The following is a 23655-nucleotide window of genomic DNA, read 5'->3' as shown; positions in this document are numbered from 1 at the left end:
TGTCCCAAATGGAGGGAAAGAAGCAGCCAAGAGCAAACAATGTCCTGAGAGGATTCAAATGTTAGACTTAGTAAGACAAAGATTTTAAATCTACTATTATGAATAGGTTCAAAGACATAAAGAAAACAGTGTCTAATGAATTAAAGTAGAGCATGAAAACACACAGCCTGCCCATCAGCAAAAGTTGGGGGACTTAATGGTTCAGGCATTTAAAAAAATTTCCAAACAATTATTAGATGACTATTAAGTGAAATAAACAGAGATTTAGGTAGCTGCACACAGGAAATACAGACTTTATAGAATTAAATGAAAGTATGACAATAATGTCTTACCACATAGATAATATCAATAAAAAGAAACTGCAAAAAAAGATCCAGATAAAGATTATGGAGTTAAAAAGTACAATAACTGAAATAAAAACTTCACTAGAAGTTCAACAACAGATTTGATCTGGCAGAAGAAAAGTTTGGCAAACTTGAAGAAGATATATCAATTAAGATTATCCAGTCAGAGAAGAGAAAGAATAAGAATGAAAAACATGAACAGAGCTTCAGAGACCTATGGGACACCACCAAGTATACCAGAATCAACACAATGGGAATCCCAGAAGGAGAGAAGAGAGAAAAGGGACAGAGAATATTTGAAGAAAGAATAGCCAAAACTTCCCAATTTGATGAAAAGCATTAGTCTACTCATCCATACAGGTAAAAATGACTATTATATTCATCTAATGACATGGCTTTTAAAATCATGCCACACATTTCTGGATCTTCTCTATTCCTTTTTATTTATGCTTGATAACTGGTCAGTTTTATCCAGCTAATAATACATTGCTATGAACAACTAACATTAATCAAACAAAACCCAATAACTTTCTAACTTTTTCCAACTATTTTCTGTGAAGCATCTGATTTCTTAGGCACTTGGTCTACCTTCCAAATTATTTCAGGCAACTGATATTTCAAATGTTTTGCCACTAAAAATGTATATCCATTTTAAACTCTATGATATTATTTCCTTGTCATCCCCTGTTTGGTTGCTAAATCAATGACATTTTTTTAGGATTTGGTTATAATACCATGCCATTTCTGAATACTAATTCTTTATTATTACATCTGAAATACACAATTTTAAATGATATTAAGTGGGGAGCTAGTTTTCTCAAAAGTATTTCTTAAAATTATCTACTAAATTAGTGCTTTTCCAACTTTATTTTTTTGCTACAACACACAATATCAAAAAAAAGCAATTTATAATGTGATCAGTAAACATGCACACATAAACACATGTATAACAGATGAGCCAACAGAATATCACGCTTAAACTGGGACTGTTTCTGTCAAACCTACATATATGTGAGTACTCTGAATTCCCTATCTACTGCTAAACTGATTTTTCACAATAGATTTTTTAAAAATACTGAACATTTAGCAATGGCATGGTAGCTGGGTTAGTCCCTTGAAAACTTAGAATCAACATGAATTTTGTTTCTTGATTATGGTATTATATTTATTAAATAGTGAATTTAATGATTAAAAGTAAATAAATATCATCCATCATAAGAAAACTATGTTTTATTTAAAATTACATATGCATCTTTTCACTTAAAATTTATATTCTCAAATGTTAAATTACATATTCATTTGCTCTAACTTTAATAGTACCTAAAAATCAAGAATAAAATAAGACATCAATCATTTTATTGTCTAAAAGAGGTCTTTATTATTATAATGACTAATAATGAGAGATATAATCTTAAAATTGAAGCACTGAGTTTTATATAAAAAGAAAGTAAAGGCACTATGTAATATCCTAAAGTTTAAAGTTTCATGGAGGTACCACTTTATCTTGGAAGGAGAACCAATTATAAAGATTACTAAGACAAAAGAGATCATCATCACTTATTCTTAGAAATGCTGGAAAAAAAAGGAAATACAAATTTGGAAGCTCAAAAATTGAGGATTTTTTGGTTTGTTTGTTTCTTTGTATTTATGCAGTAGTCTCTCAGTTTGCAATCTTTTTTTTTTTTTCAGTACCTTAACACATTTACAGTTTATTTAATAGTCAATAGTCAACTCATTGTTGGTCACTTCTCATCCTAATGGCAACTCAAGGACTTAGATCATTCTGCCTCTTTCACCTCTTCCCTTCTCTGATTTCTTGGAGTCCCCCCATTTAGCCAATGAATAGGAAAAGAGAATGGATGGTTGTACACAGGAGAGATCTTTTAAAGGACAGGCGTGGAAATGTCAGGCATCACTGCTGCCCATATTCTATTGAACGGAACTCAATTTCATATAGCTGTATCTAAGTTCAAGGAAGGCTTGAATATGTCATATAACTGTGTGCCCAGGGAGCAAGAGGATAACAATTTGGTGAACAACGGTGGGAGGGAGGGAGACGCAAGAAGGAAGAGATATGGGAACATATGTATATGTATAACTGATTCACTATGTTATAAAGCAGAAACTAACACATCATTGCAATCTTTTTTTTAAGGCCCATTCACAGGACGCCATTTGAACACAATGCTGCGTGGAAGATGCTGAGAAAATTTCCAGATTTAACCTATCATCTAATTGATGAGCATCTGAGAATACTTAGTAAGAATGTCATTTCTGAAACCTGGGTAAAAAGAAGCACATGTAACAGACTAATCTGGAGGGAAATTTGGCAAGACCAAATGTGTATCACTATTTTGAGTTCTCTATCATTATAATATTCATAATTTCACTTGACATGTTAAAATGTACTGTTTGGATGTATTTCATTTGTAAAGTTATAAGTAGTGAAATGAATAACATTTCACATTTTAGTATTTATGTTTTAAAGATATACAGTGGTGTTTCTCGACTTTGAGCATGCATCAGAATCCCCTAGAGGACACACTGAAATGTGTTGCTGTATTCAACCCCTAAAGTTTCTGGTTCAGTAAGTTTGGGATGGAGCTTAATTTGCATTTCCAATAACATTCCAGAGGATGCTGCTAGTCTGTGCACCACACTTTGAAAGCCACTCATTGATATACACATTTAATAACAATCTAGCTTTGGTTTTCACAGTTAAGACAGCAAGTGGTCAAAGTGATTATTTGACTGATCCAGATACTGATAAAAAAAACACTTCAGACAGATTTTAGTTTAGTTTCCCAATTTTAACTTCTAGTCCCTTTACTAAGGATATATTGGATGCATTAATAGAAGTATTTTGTATTTTAATTTTTTTGGGGGTGGCATATAAATAAACAACACACAGAGTCACACACAAACCTGAACCAACAGACTTCAACATCATTATTTTGCATTTATTGAGTGCCTATTAGAAAAAAGGAACTAAATTTATTTAATACACCTTTGGGTGAGGAACATCCCTTATTTATTCCACACAGTATCAAATACAAGTAGATATTATTATTATTCTCTGCAGATGAGGATCCTAAGGCACAAAATGTCATGCAGAGTGGTCCTGATTAGAAGTGAATTTCAATCACACTTTAGCCTTAATGCTAAATTATTCTCCGTTCACTATGCCACTGTTTTCATAAAGTGGTTCATCAGGATCATGACATTTAAAATCAAACTGGAATTTTGGAGAACATGTGTCTATTAAAAATACTTACATATTTTCAGTTTCCCCAACAGTCCTCTCTCATAATTAGTTTCATTTAATCCAACATCAAGCAGTGAAAATTAAATCACAGGAGTTTTGCAGAGGATAAATGATTCTGAAAGGGAAGAAAGGACAAACATTCAACAGTGTTTTGCCATTAGCTTGAGGATAGTAATTAAAAAATTAATTTGTTGTATAATAAATCTCTGGAATTATATTTCTTATGGTAAAAAATATGTAAGCAACCTAAGTATCATTTAATAGAAGACAGAATATATTGTGATACATTTATTCTCTACAATTCTAGTCAGAGTTAACAAGAATGAGGTAGATTTATATACATTGATGAAGAAACTTATTAAGGATAATAAATAAAAACAGAACAATTGCAGAATTATATAAATAACATAAAACCTGAAATTATATGTGCATGTATATACATATAAAAATACACAGTAAAAACTACATAGAAGTAGATACAGAAGGATACTCCAAAAATACATATTTAAAAAATTGTTACCTTCATTCAGGGGAGAGGAATTGAGGAACAGTGAAGGGGAACAGTTAACTCTTTCTCCTACATATATTTGTGTTGAATTTTCCACAATGAATGTATATTTATGTGTTAGTGTTAGTTAGTAAGTAGTTATTTTTTTCAGAAAGCTTAGAAACTAAAATTAAAAGAAAATGTATTCTCAAGGTATCTTAAAAACATGTGTGATTAACTATTAAAATATGAACTTTCAACCCTTGACAAATACCAACTTTAATTTGATCATTTATACTAAATAAGGCTTTGCAATTCATATTTCAATAGTTCATATTTTCAAACACATTAAAAATTTTTGGAATTCTCTGTGTTTACAGCTACCTGTGCTGCAACTCTTCTCTTGAGTTTTAAGACATCTAATTCTGACAGCTCAGATCTGTTTCACTATCACAGCAGTCAATTCATTAAATATCTGACCTTTGTAAATCTCTTTGTTCATCCAACTTAAAAAACAAGTCCAACCAGGTGTCTCACTTTTCCCCTTTTCTTTATTCATGGATGCATTTCCCTCCCTATGCTGTTATTTAAAGTATTCCCCCTAGTAACTCCTCATCACCATGCTGCTGACTTTCAATCTGCTGCTGAGGCTTTGGTTTCTTTCCTGTAATTCCACACAGCTGTTTGCACCTTCTGGTCTCTTTTCTGGCCATAAGTTCTTTGGAACTTCATTATTTAAGACAGCATCTTAAACTTACCATTACTCAGCCTCTCATGCATTGTTTTCTTAAACAAGAAAATATTAACAAGGATAACAATTTTATGTTTTCAAATACTGCATAACACACCTACATATTTCTAGTTTAAGTGAAAATTGTACTAAAACATGATTACTATAAGATGACTATATATAAATCTTACTTATATCACTATAATAAAATACTTTATACAATATATATTACATATGGTAAACTCTATATGCCATATAGATGTATAGATATAGTTTACTTAATAGATATAGTTTACTTAATTCAAATTATCTCAAGAGTTTTCCATTGGATCTCATGTTATGGCCTGGGCAGAGGATATTTTTATGATTGATAACATAAAGCTTAGAGAGCTAAAAGAATCAGGAATTAGAACCAGGAATTAGATGCCAGATAAAAAATTTGTTAATATCTGTATGTATATTAACCTTGAAATATTTCTATGAAATGACTGATATAGTGGTTTTTGTCTTTTAATATATATATGTCATGTTTACTGTTTTCTTTACTTGAAGTCCACTGAGACTTGCAGTGTTATTTCTCTCCTATTTCTTTCATTTTATCATTTTACTCTTACTCTTTTATGAGGTTATATCTCAAAAACACTGTAACTCTTCATTAAAAAAATACTATATTTATTTTTAATGATGAAAACTATTTTTTGATTACTAAAACTTTAACATTTCTTAGCCTGCATAGACTTTATTTTCTGTCATGGTTTAAATTTCATGTAACATAAAAACACAGTAGCTAAACCTCATGAAAAATTTAGTGGACATCTTTTCCATATATAAATTAACCATAGTCCAAACAACATGCTTTTACAATAGAAGTAATAAAATATTTAGTCCTACTATAAAGACCATGGCTCCCTTAAAGGCAAACATGGCCTTGAAGAGTGTATATTGATTCTATGTGTGGATATGCTTTCACTGCACTGAGGTGTTCCCTATGCTTCATGAAGATTCATCCTTGAAAGCTGCATTAACTTTCTCAAAACTTCACAATCATCTCTTAGATAGGAGAAAGTAGAAATAGATTTGGGACCTCAAAATGTAGATAAACACTTAAAACATTTTTCTGGAGATTTAATATGAGATTTTAACTAATTTAAATATTGTAATTAGGTAAGTGTTTTCCATCTGTATTTCTAAAAGTTCATTAATTAAAGTCAGCCAAAATTTTTACAAATAATCTTTCCATTGGTATAATTTTCATTATTTATATTCGTTTTGAAATTTATAATTTATTTAAGTTTTTTAATAGTAATTCCAACAACATAAAAATGTATTATATTCACTGAATAACCAGCAAAATAAAACATTTAATACATGTAGATAATTTGACCTAGCATGACATTTTTTTTTTAAGGGTGTAATGTTTTATTGAATAAATCACCAAAATTCACAAAGATCTAGAACAAGGATGAGCAAACTATGGCCCGCGTGCCAAATCTAGCCTGTCTCCTCTTCTCGTATAGCCCTTGAGCAAAGATCCTTTTCACATTTTAAAATAGTTGGGAAAAAAAATCAAAGAATAGTATTTCCTGATACATGAAAATTCCATGAAATTCAAATTGCCAGTGTTCTTAAATAAAGTATCACCAGAATTAAGTCCTGATCCTTTGTTTACAACTCTTCTTTTTTTGTTGTTTTTTCATTTTAACATCTTTATTGGAGTATAATTGCTTTACAATGGTATGTTAGTTTCAGCTTTACAACAGAATAAATCAGTTATATATATACATATGTTCCCATATCTCTTCCTGCTTGCATCTCCCTCCCTCCCACCCTCCCTATCCCACCCCTCCAGGTGGTCACAAAGCACCGAGCTGATCTCCCTGTGCTATGTCAATTTTTGAATTGGACGTTGAACGTAGGAACATATGACTCTCCCAAGATAACATAATGAACACAACAATTGGACTAAATCCAGGTCTCCTAAACCAGCACTTGATCCATGTATAGTACTTTATTTTGAAAAGAAAAAGTAATCAATATATAGTAAACCATTTAAAATGGTATCTACCTAAAGACTTAAATGTAAGACTGGAAACCATAAAATTCCTAGAAGAGAACATAAGCAGAACACTCTTTGATATAAATTGTAGCAATTTTTTTTGAATCTGTCTCCTAAAGCAAAGGAAATAAAAGCAAATATAAACAAATGGAGCCTCATTAAACTTCAAAGCTTTTGCACAGCAAAGGAAACAACTGACAAAACAAAAAGACAACCTACTGAATGGGAGAAAATTTTGCAAATAATATGACTGTTATATAAATGGAGTTACTATCTAAAATATTTAAGTAGCTCATACAACTCAACATCAAAAAAAAAAAAAACCCAATTAAAAAAATGAGCAGAAGACATGAATAGACATTTTTCCAAAGAAGACATACAGATGGAAAACAGGCACAGGAAAACATGCTCAGCGTCATTAACTGTCAGGAACTGCAAATTAAAACTACAATGGCTATCATTAAAGAGATCAGAAATAACAAATGTTGGCAAGGGTGTGGAGAAAAGGGAACCTTTGTACACTGTTAGTGAGAATACAAAATGGTGCAGCCACTATGGAAAACAGTATGGCGATTTCTCAAGAAACTATAAGACCCAGCAGTTCCACTTCTGAGTATTTATCCAAAAAACAAAAACAAACAAACAAACAAACAAAACCCCAAAACATGAATTTGAAAACACTAATTTGAACACTGCACACAGTGTTCCTAGCAGCATTATTTACAATTGCCAAGATATGGAAGGAACCTGAGTGTCCATCTACAGATGAATGAGTAAAGAAGATGTGATATATATATATATATATATGTATATATATATATATATGTATATATATATATATATACATATATATATATATACACACACACATACAAACACACACACAATGGAATACTATTCAGCCGTTAAAATAATATTTTGCCATTTGCAACAACATGGATGGAGTTGGAGGTTACTATGCTAAGTGAAATAAGTCAGAGCAGGAAAGACAAATATTATATGATATCACTTATATGTGAAATCTAAAAAGCAAAACAAAAATATAACAAAAAGAAAAAGGATCACAGACATAGAGAACAAACTAGTGGTTACCAGTGGGGAGAAGAAAGGGGAGAGGGGTAAGATAGGATAGTAATATGGGATTAAGAGGTACATACTACTTTATATAAAGTAAATAAGCTACAAGGATATATACTACAACACAGGGAATATAATCACTATTTTATAGTAACTAGAAATAGAATATAACCTTTAAATATCGTGAGTCACTATGCTGTACTTCTGAAAATTATATAATGTTGTACATTAACTATATACCTCAATAAAAAAGGGAAAATGTTATCTAATATTAATAAAAGTTTTTCTTTTAAAATACAGCTCCCTTTGCCATTTCAAATACAGTCATCATCTTTTATATAAATGGAGTTAGCAGCTTCCAGAATAGCTTTATTTGACTGCTTTTAAAAGTAATTTGAATATTTATGAGATATTTTCTGACCAAAAATAAATGCTATGGATCTCAAATTCCCTATATTACTTACATTCCTTAATGGCCTCCTTAATATTATAGATATTTTTATAAAGTAAATGTGAAAATTAATGCATTGTAAGCAGAAATTCAGTCAAATTCACTGTCACTGGGCCAAGGCTGAAGGAAGATTTTCTCTAGAGGAATTGAATAGTTATATTCATCAGTAAGGTGAACATATTTTATGGATAGAGTTAAGTGAAATTCCAAAAATATCCACACAGAAATTGTGTTCAGCTGTGAGTAATAGAGAACTAGAGGACACTAGTTTATAAAAATTTTCAGGTTTGTTTATGTTACATAATGAGAGGTCACATGGTCTCAGGTGAGGCCTCTGAAATTCTCCTTGCATTTTCCTTAATTGTAAGATGCTTGCTTCAGCTCCAATATCCTATCACTGTTCTAGGTAGCAGGGAAGAAGGGGTGGTGTGCGTATGTGGAAAGCAAAGATACTCTCAGTGTTTTATCAATCAGAATGATGTCACGTGGTCACACAAGTAAGAGTGTCTGGGAAATGCAAGTTTTAAACTGGCACATACAACACCCCATAAAATTGTGGTTTTGTTACTAAAGGAAAAGGAAAGAATTCATATTGGGTAGGTAACTAACAACCCTTGCAATAAAATTATTTCCCACAGTGGATTTCCTTCCATAGTTCTTATTCTATACTAAGAAGTGTCAGTTACTCTATTTAAAAAAAAACAGAATATAAATGTATATATTAGAATACACCCTTTCCCCAACTTGTTTTCTCCTCTATGTAATTTCTCAAGACCATTATTAGTCTTACAAACTATTATTATCTTTTCCATACACAGTGTACTTATTACAATATAGTTCTCATACAGCTCACACAATAGCTATAAAAAGCAATGTTTCTGGGGCTTCCCTGGTGGCGCAGTGGTTGAGAGTCCGCTTGCCGATGCAGGAGACGCGGGTTCGTGCCCCGGTCCGGGAGGATACCGCATGCCGCGGAGCGGCTGGGCCCGTGAGCCATGGCCTCTGGGCCTGCGCGTCTGGAGCCTGTGCTCCGCAGCGGGAGAGGTCACAGTAGTGAGAGGCCCCCGTACAGCCAAAAAAAAAAATGCAATGTTTCTGGTACATGACTCTTTCTGAATTGTGGTTTTCTCAGGGTATATGCCCAGTAGTGGGATTGCTGGGTCATATGTTAGTTCTAGTTTTAGATTTTTAAGGAACTTCTATACTGTTTTCCATAGTGGATGTATCAATTTACATTCCCACTAACAGTGCAAGAGGGTACCATTTTCTCCACACCCTCTCCAGCATTTGTTTCTAGATTTTTTGATGATAGCCATTCTGACTGGTGTGAGGTGATACCTCATTGTAGTTTTGATTTGCATTTCTCTAATGATTAGTGATGTTGAGCATCCTTTCATGTGTTTGTTGGCAATCTGTACATCTTCTTTAGAGTACCAAGATATTCATTGCAGCACTATTTACAATAGCCAGGACATGGGAGCAACCTAAGTGTCCGTCAACAGATGAATGGATAAAGAAGATGTGATGCATATATACAATGGGATACTGCTCAGCCAAAAAAGGAAACGAAATTGAGTTATTTGTAGTGAAGTGGATAGACCTAGAGTCTGTCATACAGAGTGAAATAAGTCAGAAAGAGAAAAACAAATACTGTATGTTAACACATATATATGGAATCTAAAAAAAAAAAAAAATGGTTCTGAAGAACCTTGGGGCAGGACAGGAATAAAAACGCAGACGTAGAGAATGGACTTGAGGACACAGGGAGGGGGAAGGGTAAGCTGAGACGAAGTAAGAGACTGGCATGGACATATATAAACTACCAAATGTAAAACAGATAGTGGGAAGCAGCTGCATTGCTCAGGGAGATCAGCTTGGTGCTTGTGACCACCTAGAGGGCTGGCATAGGGAGGGTGGGAATGAGACACAAAAGGGAGGTAACATGGGGATATATGTATATGTATAGCTGATTCACTTTGTTATTCAGCAGCAACTAACACAACAATATAAAGCAATTACACTCCAATAAAGATGTTAAAAAAATAAAATGTATTATTTTCTCAAAAAATAAAATTTAAAAACAAAAGCAATGTTTACACAGTGCCTTTGACACACAGATTAGAAGTTTAATAAGTGATATTGTGCTACCCAGGAAGAATCTATTTTAAGCCCCGGCATCCAAACAAACACAACCCTTGCTTTAGAGAAGACAAAAATAAAAAATCAATTTCCTGTAGTCACGATGTATAGATGGTAACCAAAAGAAACCCACTAGTAAGGACTCAGTTTAGAAAAAGCAGAGAAGGCAAGAAGTTGGCATGTCATAGGGAATAAAAAGAAACACAACTATGCATTAAAATCAATTTGTAAAGTTTCTCTACAGCAAGTTAATAAGCAAATTGAAAGAAAAGTTCTTCTCACAGCACTTGAACAATTTGCTCTGATCCTTTGAAGAAATGTAAAAGACTGAGAAATGGAGAAACACCATCCATTTCCCACGATCTTCTTCCCAAAAATGACAGGCTTCAGAAGAAAAAAAAACTGATTTATGTTTCATTCAAAATGCTCACAAGTGAATAAATCTGCTAGATCTACAGTCACGTAGTGGAACTTTATGTAATGGGATCAGATGACAGATTGTGGAGAGTAACAATATGAAGTAGGATATGTACTGAAAACAACACTTTTTCCTACTAATGAACAATTTCCCTTTTTTTTTTGCTTTGTACATCTTTATTGGAGTATAATTGCTTTACAATGGTGTGTTAGTTTCTGCTTTATAACAAAGTGAATCAGTTATACATATACATATGTTCCCGTATCTCTTCCCTCTTGCATCTCCCTCCCTCCCACCCTCTCTATCCCACCCCTCTAGGTTGTCACAAAACACCCAGCTTATCTCCCTGAGCTATGCAGCTGCTTCCCACTAGCTATCTATTTTACGGTTGGTAGTGTATATATGTACATGCCACTCTCTCGCTTTGTCGCAGCTTACCCTTCCCCCTCCCCATATCCTCAAGTCCATTCTCTAGTAGGTCTGTGTCTTTATTCCTGTCTTACCTCTAGGTTCTTCATGACATTTTTTCCCTTAAATTCCATATATATGTGTTAGCATACGGTATTTGTCTTTCTCTTTCTGACTTTCTTCACTCTGTATGACAGACTCTAGGTCTATCCACCTCATTACAAATAGCTCAATTTCATTTCTTTTTATGGCTGAGTAATATTCCATTGTATATATGTGCCACATCTTCTTTATCCATTCATCCGATGATGGACACTTAGGTTGTTTCCATCTCCGGGCTATTGTAAATAGAGCTGCAATGAACATTTTGGTACATGACTCTTTTTGAATTATGGTTTTCTCAGGGTATATGCCCAGTAGTGGGATTGCTGGGTCATATGGTAGTTCTATTTGTAGTTTTTTAAGGAACCTCCATACTGTTCTCCATAGTGGCTGTACCAATTCACATTCCCACCAGCAGTGCAAGAGTGTTCCCTTTTCTCCACACCCTCTCCAGCATTTATTGTTTCTAGATTTTTTGATGATGGCCATTCTGACTGGTGTGAGATGATATCTCATTGTAGTTTTGATTTGCATTTCTCTAATGATTAATGATGTTGAGCATTCTTTCATGTGTTTGTTGGCAGTCTGTATATCTTCTTTGGAGAAATGTCTATTTAGGTCTTCTGCCCATTTTTGGATTGGGTTGTTTGTTTTTTTGTTATTGAGCTGCATGAGCTGCTTGTAAATTTTGGAGATTAATCCTCTGTCAGTTGCTTCATTTGCAAATATTTTCTCCCATTCTGAGGATTGTCTTTTGATCTTCTTTATGGTTTCCTTTGCTGTGCAAAAGCTTTGAAGTTTCATTAGGTCCCATTTGCTTATTTTTGTTATTATTTCCATTTCCCTAGGAGGTGGATCAAAAAGGATCTTGTTGTGAATTATGTAATAGAGTGTTCTGCCTATGTTTTCCTCTAAGAGTTTGATTTTTCTGGCCTTACATTTAGGTCTTTAATCCATTTTGAGCTTATTTTTGTGCATGGTGTTAGGGAGTGACTAATCTCATACTTTTACATGTACCTGTCCAGTTTTCCCAGTACCACTTATTGAAGAGGCTGTCCTTTCTCCACTGTACATTCCTGCCACCTTTATCAAAGATAAGGTGACCATATGTGTGTGGGTTTATATCTGGACTTTCCATCCTGTTACATTGATCTATATTTCTGTTTTTGTGCCAGTACAATATTGTCTTGATTACTGTAGCTTTGTAGTATAGTCTGAAGTCAGGGAGCCTCATTCCTCCAGCTCTGTTTTTCATTCTCAAGATTGCTTTGGTTATTTGGGGTCGTTTGTGTTTCCATACAAGTTGTGAAATTTTTTGTTCTAGTTCTGTGAAAAATGCCAGTGGTAGTTTGATAGGGATTGCATTGAATCTGTAGATTGCTTTGGGTAGTAGAGTCATTTTCACAGTGTTGATTCTTCCAATCCAAGAACATGGTATATCTCTCCATCTATTTGTATCATCTTTAATTTCTTTCATCAGTGTCTTATATTTTTCTGCATACAGGTCTTTTGACTCCTTAGGTAGGTTTATTGCCAGATACTTTATTCTTTTTGTTGCAATGGTAAATGGGAGAGTTTTCTTGATTTCACTTTCAGATTTTTTATCATTAGCATATAGGAATGCCAGAGATTTCTGTGCACTAATTTTGTATCCTGCTACTTTACCAAATTCATTGATTAGCTCTAGTGGTTTTCTGGTAGCATCTTTAGGATTCTCTATGTATAGTATCATGTCATCTGCAAACAGTGACAGCTTTATTTCTTCTCCTCCGATTTGGATTCCTTTTATTTCCTATTCTTCTCTGATTGCTGTGGCTAAAACTTCCAAAACTATGTTGAATAAGAGTGGTGAGAGTGGGCAACCTTGTCTTGCTCCTGATCTTAGTGGAAATGCTTTCAGTTTTTCACCATTGAGGATGATGTTGGCTGTGGGTTTGTCATACATGATCTTTTTTATGTTGACAAAAGTTCCCTCTATGCCTACATTCTGCAGGGCTTTTACCATAAATGGGTGTTGAATTTTGTTGAAACCTTTCTCTGCATCTATTGAGATGATCTTATGGTTTTTCTCCTTCAATTTCTTAAAATGGTGTATCACCTTGATTGATTTGCATATATTGAAGAATCCTTGCATTACTGGAATAAACCCCACTTGGTCATGGTGTATGATCCTTTTAATGTGCTGTTGGATTCTGTTTGCTAGTATTTTGTTGAGGATTTTTGCATCTATGTTCATCAGTGATATTGGCCTGTAGTTTTCTTTCTTTGTGACATCCTTGTCTGGTTTTTGTATCAGGGTGATGGTGGCCTTGTAGAATTAATTTGGGAGTGTTCATCCCTCTTCTATATTTTGGAGGAGTTTGAGAAGGATGGTGGCCTCGTAGAATGAGTTTGGGAGTGTTCCTCCCTCTGCTATATTTTGGAAGAGTTTGAGAAGAATAGGTGTTAGCTCTTCTCTAAATATTTGATAGAATTGGCCTGTGAAGCCATCTGGTCCTGGGCTTTTGTTTGTTGGAAGATTTTTCACCACAGTTTCAGTTTCAGTGCTTGTGATTGGTCTGTTCATATTTTCTATTTCTTCCTGATTCAGTCATGGCAAGTTGTGCATTTCTAAGAATTTGTCCATTTCTTCCTGGTTGTCCATTTTATTGGCATAGAGTTGCTTGTAGTAATCTCTCATGATCTTTTGTATTTCTGCAGTGACAGTTGTTACTTCTCCTTTTTCATTTCTAATTCTATTGATTTGAGTCTTCTCCCTTGTTTTCTTGATGAGTCTGGCTAATGGTTTATCAATTTTATTTATCTTCTTAAAGAACCAGCTTTTAGTTTTATTGATCTTTGCTATCGTTTCCTTCATTTCGTTTTCATTTCTTTCTGATCTGATTTTTATGATTTCTTTCCTTCTGCTAACTTTGGGTTATTTTTGTTTTTCTTTCTCTAATTGCTTTAGGTGCAAGGTTAGGTTGTTTATTCGAGATGTTTCCTGTTTCTTAAGGTAGGATTGTATTGTTATAAACTTCCCTCTTAAAACTGCTTTTGCTGCATCCCATAGGTTTTGGTCCGTCGTGTCTCAATTGTCATTTGTTTCTAGGTATTTTTTATTTCCTCTTTGATTTCTTCAGTGATCACTTCGTTATTAAGTAGTGTATAGTTTAGCCTGAATCTGTCTGTATTTTTTACAGATCTTTTCCTATAATTGATATCTAGTCTCATAGTGTTGTGGACGGAAAAGATACTTGATACAATTTCAATTTTCTTAAATTTACCAAGGCTTGATTTGTGACCCAAGATATGATCTATCCTGGAGAATGTTCCATGAGCACTTGAGAAAAATGTGTATTCTGTTGTTTTTGGATGGAATGTCCTATAAATAACAATTAAGTCCATCTTGTTTAATGTATCATTTAAAGCTTATGTTTCCTTATTTATTTTCATTTTGGATGATCTGTACATTGGTGAAAGTGGGATGTTAAAGTCCCCTACAATGAATGTGTTACTGCCGATTTCCCCTTTTATGGCTGTTAGTATTTTCCTTATGTATTGAGGTGCTCCTATGTTGGGTGCAAAAATATTTACAACTGTTATATCTTCTGCTTGGATCCATCCTTGATCATTATGTAGCATCCTTCTTTGTCTCTTCTAATAGACTTTATTTTAAAGTCTATTTTGTCTGATATGAGAATTGCTACTCCAGCTTTCCTTTGGTTTCCATTTGCATGGAATAACCTTTTCCATCCCTTTACTTTCAGTCTGTTGTGTATTTAGGTCTGAAGTGGGCCTCTTGTAGACAGCATATATATGGGTCTTGTTTTTGTATCCATTCAGCCAATCTGTGTCTTTTGGTGGGAGCATTTAGTCCATTTACATTTAAGGTAATTATCGATATGCATGTTCCTATTCCCATTTTTGAAATTGTTTTGGGTTTGTTATTGTAGGTCTTCTCCTTCTCTTGTGTTTTCTGCCTAGAGAAGTTCCTTTAGCAGTTTTTGTAAAGCTGGTTTGTTGGTGCTGAACTCTCTCAGCTTTTGCTTGTCTGTAAAGGTTTTAATTTCTCCATCAAATCTGAGTGAGATCCTTGCTGGGTAGAGTTATCTTGGTTGCAGGTTTTTCTCTTTCATCACTTTAAATATGTCCTGCCAGCCCCTTCTGGCTTGCAGAGTTTCTGCTGAAAGATCAGCTGTTAACCTTATGGGGATTCCCTTGTGTGTTATTTGTTGTTTTTCCCTTGCTGCTTTTAATATGTTCTCTTTGTATTTAATTTTTGACAGTTTGCTTAATATGTGTCTTGGAGTATTTCTCCTTGGATTTATCCTGTATGGGACTCTCTGTGCTTTCTGGACTTGATTAACTATTACCTTTCCCATATTAGGGAAGTTTTCAACTATAATCTCTTCAAATATTTTTTCAGTCCCTTTTTTTCCTCTTCTTCTTCTGGAACCCCTATAATTCGAATGTTGATGTGTTTAGCGTTGTCCCAGAGGTCTCTGAGACTGTCCTCAGTTTTTTTCATTCTTTTTTCTTTATTCTGATCTGCAGTAGTTATTTCCACTATTTTATCTTCCAGGTCACTTATCCATTCTTCTGCCTCAGTTATTCTGCTATTGACCCCATCTAGAGTATTTTTTATTTCATTTATTGGGTTGATCATCATTGTTTGTTTCATCTTTAGTTCTTCTAGGTCCTTGCTAAATGTTTCTTGCATTTTCTCTATTCTATTTCCAAGATTTTGGGTCCTGTTTACTATCATTATTCTGAATTCTTTTTCAGGTTGACTGCCTATTTCCTCTTCATTTGTTAGGTCTGGGGGGTTTTTTTTTTTTTTTTTTGCAGTTCATGGGCCTCTCACTGTTGCGGCCTCTCCCATTGCAGAGCATAGGCTCCAGACGCGTAGGCTCAGCGGCCATGGCTCACGGGCCCAGCCATTCCGCGGCATGTGGGATCTTCCTGGACCGGGGCATGAACCCGTTTCCTCTGCATCGGCAGGCAGACTCTCAACCACTGCACCACCGGGGAAGCCCAAGTCTGTTGGGCTTTTATCTTGCTCCTTCATCTGTTTTGTGTTTTTCTGTCTTCTCATTTTGCTTATCTTACTGTGTTTGGGGTCTCCTTTTTGCAGTCTTCAGGTTCGTAGTTCCAGTTGTTTTTGGTGTCTGTCCCCTGTGGCTAAAGTTGGTTCAGTGGGTTGTGTAGGCTTCCTGGTGGAGGTGACTAGTGCCTGTGTTCTGGTGGATGAGGCTGCATATTGTCTTTCTGGTGGGCAGGTCCATGTCTGGTGGTGTGTTTTGGGGTGTCTGTGAACTTTTTATGATTTTAGGCAGCCTCTCTGCTAATGGGTGGGGTTGTGTTCCTGTCTTTCTAGTTGTTTGGCATATGGTATCCAGCAGTGTAACTTGCTGGTCGTTGAGTGAAGCTGGGTGCTGGTGTTGAGATGGAGATCTCTGGGAGGTTTTTGACGCTTGATATTATGTGGAGCTGGGAGGTCTCTTGTGGACCAGTGTCCTGAAGTTGGTTCTCCCACCTCAGAAGCACAGCACTGACTCCTGGCTGCAGCACCAAGAGCCTTTCATCCACACGACTCAGAATAAAAGGGAGAAAAGAAAGAACGAAAAAGAAAGAAAGAAAGAAAGAAAGAAAGAAAGGAAGAAAGAAAGGAAGAAGGAAGGAAGGAAGGAAAGAAAGAAAAGATAAAATAAAATAACTTTATTAAAATAAAAAAACTTATTAGAAAAAAAATTAAAAGAAAACAAAAACAAAAGCAAAAAATCGGACAGATAGAACCCTAGGACAAATGGTGGAAGCAAAGCTATACAAACAAAATCTCACACAGAAGTATACACATACATACTCACAAAAAGAGGAAAGGGGGGAAAAATAATAGATCTTGCTCTCAAAGTCCACCTCCTCAATTTGGGATGATTTGTTGTCTATTCAGGTATTCCACAGATGCAGGGTGCATCAAGTTGATTGTGGAGCTTTAATCTGCTGCTTCTGAGGCTGCTGGGAGAGATTTCTCTTTCTCTTATTTGTTCGCACAGCTCTCTGTGCTCAGCTTTGGATTTGGCCCTGCCTCTGCGTGTAGGTCGCTGGAGGGCGTCTGTTTTTCGCTCAGACAGGATGGGGTTAAAGGAGCAGCTTCTTCGGGGACTCTGGCTCACTCAGGCCGTGGGGAAGGAGGGGTACTGATGCGGGGCGAGCCTGCAGCGGCAGAGCCCAGCGGGACGTTGCACCAGCCTGAGGTGCGCCGTGCGTTCTCCCGGGGAAGTTGTCCCCGGATCCCGGGACCCTGGCAGTGGCGGGCTGCACAGGCTCCCTGGAAGGAAGGTGTGGATAGTGACCTGTGCTCGCACACAGGCTTCTTGGTGGCGGCAGCAGCAGCCTTAGCGTCTTTTAGCCACGGCTTGTGCCCGTCTCTGGAGCTCCTTTAAGCAGCTCTCTTAATCCCCTCTCCTCGGGCACCAGGAAACAAAGAGGGAAGAAAAATTCTCTTGCCTCTTTGTCAGGTCCAGACTTTTCCCCGGACTCCCTCCCGGCTAGGCTAGCCGTGGCGCACTAACCCCTGCAGGCTGTGTTCACGCCGCCAACCCCAGTCCTCTGCCTGCACTCTGACCGAAGCCTAAGCCTCAGCTCCCAGCCCCGCCCACCCCGGTGGGTGAGCAGACAAGCCTCTCGGGCTGGTGAGTGCCGGTCGGCACCGATCCTCTGTGAGGTAATCTTTCTGCTTTGCCCTCTGCACCCCTGTTGCTGGGCTCTCCCCCGCTGCTCCGAAGCTTTCCCCCTCCGCCACCCACAGTCTCCGCCCGTGAAGGGGCTCCTAGTGTGTGGAAACCTTCCCTCCTTCACAGCTCCCTCCCACTGGTGCAGGTCCCATCCGTATTCTTTTGTCTCTGTTTTTTCATTTTTTTCTTTTGCCCTACCCAGATACATGGGGACTTTCTTGCCTTTTGGGAAGTCTGAGGTCTTCTGCCAGTGTTCAGTAGGTGTTCTGTAGGAGCAGTTCCACGTGTAGATGTATTTCTGGTGTATCAGAAAAAGAAGAGGTGGGTGAGCGATCAGCCTCTCCAGCCTCACATGCAGGGCACTATACGAAGGTTCAGCTTTGGTTTCACTCCACTCAGACAAGCAAAGCTGAGACGCATTGAGATAGCTTTGAATCTTCCAGCAGCAGCGTTCTATGACCTCTTCACAGGCATTTTTCATAAGCAAAATGATTCCATTATGAAACACATAGAGACTTTTTTAGTCCAAAGCCATTTTCAAAGCATTTGTCATGTTTCTGGGGTTCAGTCCTTTTTTTTTTTTTTTCTTGCCTACAACCACACAGGGACCAATTATACAGATTGAGGATAGTTTGACAGAATCAAGGATGAGTTCAGCAGCCTCTTATTTCCTCGAGGTAGCAATGCTTGTTGGTTAATGCAGTTGATAAAAATGTTGCCACGATCTCTAGGAGTCTTCAAAGCTGCACTACTTCTTGAGAGAAAAATCTGCTAGTGTTGGAGGGTCTCCTGCAGAGGCAGGGGTGGCTGTGGCTCATGGTGGGAACAAGGACACTGGCAGCAGAAGTTCTGGGAAGTACTCCTTGGCGTAAGCCCTCCCAGCGTCCATCATTAGCCGCACCAAAGAGCCCAGGTAGGCTCCAGTGATGGGTTGCCTCAGGCCAAACAACCAACAGGAAGGGAACCCCTCCCTTTTCATACTATATTCTTTACTCACTTCTATGCGTGATCATCATTCTGTCCAGAACAAAGATAAATGAAGAATAATAGTAGGTATATATTGTTACTTACATAAAATAAGAAGAAAGGCACATTTTTGTGGGGTGGGAGGCATTTTAAAAAGTTCAAGGACTTTTCTGGCCCTGTTTTTCTCATGATGTCTTAAATCTATTAATCTTTATATGGCACCATGGTTTTTTTCTAGAATTTATCAGTTACATAAAAGGATTTATTACTATAAATAACTGTCAGAAAATAGTATTCTAAATATGTAGACATGTCTTTGTTATATTTGTTATTTGACTAAATTATTTGTGATGCCTAAGTGCCACATTAAAGTCACTTATTCATTAAACTAAAAGAAATCTGCTAAAAGCGAAGCAATTGTAATCTTTATTGTAGTCATACTTATATCAAAGAGTCTGGGAATTAAAGTTTACAGTATATCTTGTTTGCTTTTGTTTTATCTCAGTGATAGGAAATGATGGATTTTATGTGATACTGAAAGGCCTAGCTTTACCATGAACACAGATATATAAAAATCTGATGGAAGAAAATGAGTCTATAACCTCTTTCATACTTCAGAGTTTCCACTGCTTTGTTTTCAGTGAAGACTTCAAAAACTCTATACTGGCTGGGACTCACATACCTTCAATGGACCCAATGGCAAGAAATGAATATTTGATTTCTCAATAAGCAACAATGTATCATTATTGTAACATTTTATCTCTTCCAGATATTTAAATCTAAATATATCCCTCAGTGTGTCCTGAAATATTCAAGACAATACAGCTATTAAAAATAAGAATCATACTGTTAACATAACTTGAAATGTGTTTAAAACAATTTAATGAGGGATGCCTTCCAAAACATATTGCCCACTGGCTGGTGTTTTGTGGTATGTTTGACTACTGAGACAAGGCCAATGTAGTTGGATGACTGAATGTAGAAGGAGGGTTATTTTGAGATAAGGGAGAGGGAACATGTGATTTGAGAAAGGGAACACAAAGGACAGATCATGAAGGGCCTTTTAAATCAAGTTAAGACTGTATGCTTATGCTGTTTATCTCAAGGACAATGCTAAGGTAATCAAGGTGTTGATTCTGTTACAATCAGAAAGTCTCACTTGAAGAAAATCCTTTGCCTATGTGTGTTTCAAGACTATCAGCTGGTACAAAAAAATAAAGTTTAATATCTTTCTGGGTGTCTAGATACCCCACATGAGGGTCAGGTCTGGTTCAACTAGAATTATGGCTAAAAAAGCCAATTTTAGATATAGGGTGGTCAAGATATTCAGAGGAGAAAAGAGCCAAAGAAACCAATTAAAACCAAATTATTTAGCACCATGGATTGAAGTCAGGAAAACTTAAGAATATTCTCAGATTCAAGAAGAATGAGTATGGATAAAAATAAAAACAAACAAGGATAAAAAATGAGTCAAGAACATAAAAGTATATTGTTGATCACACATGAATGGGTAATATTTCTAATCTATCTCTATAGGGATAGAAAAGAATGCACTCACCACTCAGTGGCCACATACCATGTACCCAATACATTTTCAATCTTCTTTAGAAAAAAATACCACCTCTAGCAGAGCAGCTATAATTAGGGCTATTTCTTTGTTGACTTTATAGTAATTCACTCCAATCTTTTAGGATCTAGTTGTTTGCTTTTAAGGACAAAACTCATGAATTAAATGAGAATAAGATGGGACTACCACCTCTGAATCCTGAATTAGGTTTATGAGGGCAGCACTAATCTCTGTCATTCTACCTGGGATGTAGTATTATTTTTGTTCCAGCTTTACTGATGTATAATTTACAAATAAAATTTGTATATATTTAAGTTATACATCTTGATATTTTGATATATGTATACATTGTGAAATGATCACCACAATCTAATTAACATATCCTTCATATCACATAGTTAGATTTTTGTATGTTTGTGGTGAGAACACTTAATATGTATTCTCCTAGCAAAGTTCAAGTATACAACACAGTGTTGCTGACTATAGTCACCATGCTACACATTAGATCTCTAAGGCTTACTCGTCTTGCATACTGGAAACTTTGTACCCTTTGACTGATATCTCTCCATTTTCCCCACACCTGACCCCTTGTCGCCAATATTCTACTCTATTCTTCAATGAGTTTGACTATTTTAGATTACACATATAAGTGAGATCATACAATATTTGTCTTTGTATGTTAGGCTTATTTCACTTAGCATAATGTCCTCCAGGTTCATTTGTGTTGTCACAAATGGCAGGATTTCCTTCTCTTTCAGACTGAATAATATCCCATTGTTTGTATGTATATCATATCTTCTATCTCCATTTATCCATGGATAAACAAGTAGGTTGTTTCCATATCTTGGTTATTGTGAATAATGATGCAATAAACATGGAAATGTAGATATCTCTTCAATATCCTGTTCTCATTTCTTTAGATGACTACACAGAAATGGTATTGCTGAATCATATGGTAGTTAGTTCTGTTTTTAATTTTGGGGGGAAGGGTAGCTCCATACTGTTTTCATAATGGCTGTACCAATTTACATGTCCACCAACAGTGTACAAGGATCACCTTTCCACCACATCTTCTCCAACATTTATCTTTTCTTTTTGATAATAACCATTATAACAGGTGTAAGGTGATATCTCATTGTGGCTTTGATTTTCATTTCCTTGATGATTAGTGATGTTGAGCACCTTTTCATGCACCTGTTGGTCAGTTTTATGTCTTCCTTTGAGAAATGTCTATTTAGGTCCTTTTCCCATTTTTAAAATTGGGTTATTTGTGCAATTTCTGCATGTGGTTATCTGGTTTTCCAAGCACTATTTATTAAAGAGACTATTTTTCCCTATTGAGTTTTCCCTATTGAGTTTCCCTATTTTCCCTATTGAGTTTTCTTGGCTCCTTTGTCAAATATATATTGACTGTGATGGCATTTATTTCTGAGCTCTCTTTTCTGTTCCATTAGTATGTCTATTTTTATGCTAACATTATGCTGTTTTGATTACTATATCTTTGTAGTATAGTTTGAAATCAAGACCTGTGATGCCTCTACCTTTGTTCTTTATTATCAGGTTTGCTTTGGCAATTCAGGGTCTTTTGTGGTTCAATACAAATTTTAGGATTGCTTTATTTCTGTGAAGAATGCCACTGGAGTTTTGATAGGGATTACATTGGGTTTGGATTATATGGCTTTGGATAGTACAGGCATGTTAAGATTAATTGCTCCAATCTATGAACATGGGATATCTTTCCATTTGTTTGTATCTTCTTCAATTTCTTTCATAAAAATCTTGCAGTTTTCACAATAGATATTTCAATTACTTGACTGAAATATTTAATTATTTATATTTTGTATTTTTGATGCTATTGTGAGTGGGATAGTTTACTTCTTTTGCAGAAGTTTTATTGGTATACAGAAATGCCACTGATTTCTGTATGTTGATTTTATATCCTGAAACTTTATTTAATTCATTGATTATTTCCAACAGCTTTTTGGATTTTCTGCATATAAGATCACATCACCTGCAAATAATAAAAATTTTACTGTGTCCTTTCTGATTTGTCTTGACTATATCTAACTAGGACTTCCAGTACTATGTTGAAAAATAGTTGTGAGAGTTGCACCCTTGTCTTTTTTCTGATCTTAGAAAAAAGCTTTTGATCTTTCACTGTTGAGTAGGATGATAGTTATGTCTTTGTGGTATATGGCCTTTCTTATGTTGAGGCATGTTCCTTCTATACCCAATTTGTTGAAGGTTTTATCAAGAAAGGCTGTTATATTTTGCCAGATGTTTTTTCTTTTCTGTATATATTGAGATGATTATGTGATTTTTATTCTTTCATTCTGTGAATGTGGTGTATCGCATTTATTGAATGCATATGTTGAACCATCCTTGCATCCCAGGGATAAATCCCACATGGTCATGGTATATAATTCTTTTAATATGTTGTTGAATTTGAGTTGATAGCATGTACATTTTAACTATATTAATTTTTCCTATGAACACAGAAGGTCTCCATTTATCTGCGTTTAATTTATTCATTACTGTTTTATAGTTTTCAGAATATATGTCTTTCACCTATTTGGTTAAGTTTATTCCTAAGTATTTTATTATTTTTGTTGTTCTTGTAAATGGGATTGTTTTCTCAATTTCTTTTTTGTGTAGTTTGTTCTTGTGTATAGAAAAACCACTGAGTTTACATGTTGATTTTATATTCTGCAACTTTACTGGATTATTTATTATTTCTAACATTTTCTTTGTGGAGTTTTTGGGTTTTTTTACATATAAGATCATGTCATGTGCAAACAGGTAATTTTACTTCTTCCTTCTGATTTGGATATCTTTTCTTTCTTTCTTTCCTTCTTCTGCTTCTCCTTCTTTTCCTCCTTCTTTTTGTACACTTGCTCTGTCTAGAATTTCAGTACTATTTTGAAGAGAA

General features: G+C 35.5%; 1 protein-coding gene across 1 annotated transcript in view; it reads left to right on the top strand.

Moving 5' to 3' along the window:
* The window catches only part of CNBD1 (cyclic nucleotide binding domain containing 1), a 422393-nt gene that overhangs the window by 246869 nt on the left and 151869 nt on the right, over nt 1-23655 (top strand). Inside the window, 2 exon segments of the mRNA XM_007472370.1 lie at nt 2500-2645; nt 19665-19858. Coding sequence (XP_007472432.1) covers nt 2500-2645; nt 19665-19858 — 340 coding nt within the window.

Source organism: Lipotes vexillifer, unplaced genomic scaffold (genome assembly GCF_000442215.2).
Source record: "Lipotes vexillifer unplaced genomic scaffold, Lipotes_vexillifer_v1.1 scaffold163, whole genome shotgun sequence".
In the NCBI taxonomy this organism is placed as follows: Eukaryota; Metazoa; Chordata; class Mammalia; order Artiodactyla; family Lipotidae; genus Lipotes; species Lipotes vexillifer.
This window is presented reverse-complemented; position numbering and strand designations above follow the sequence as displayed.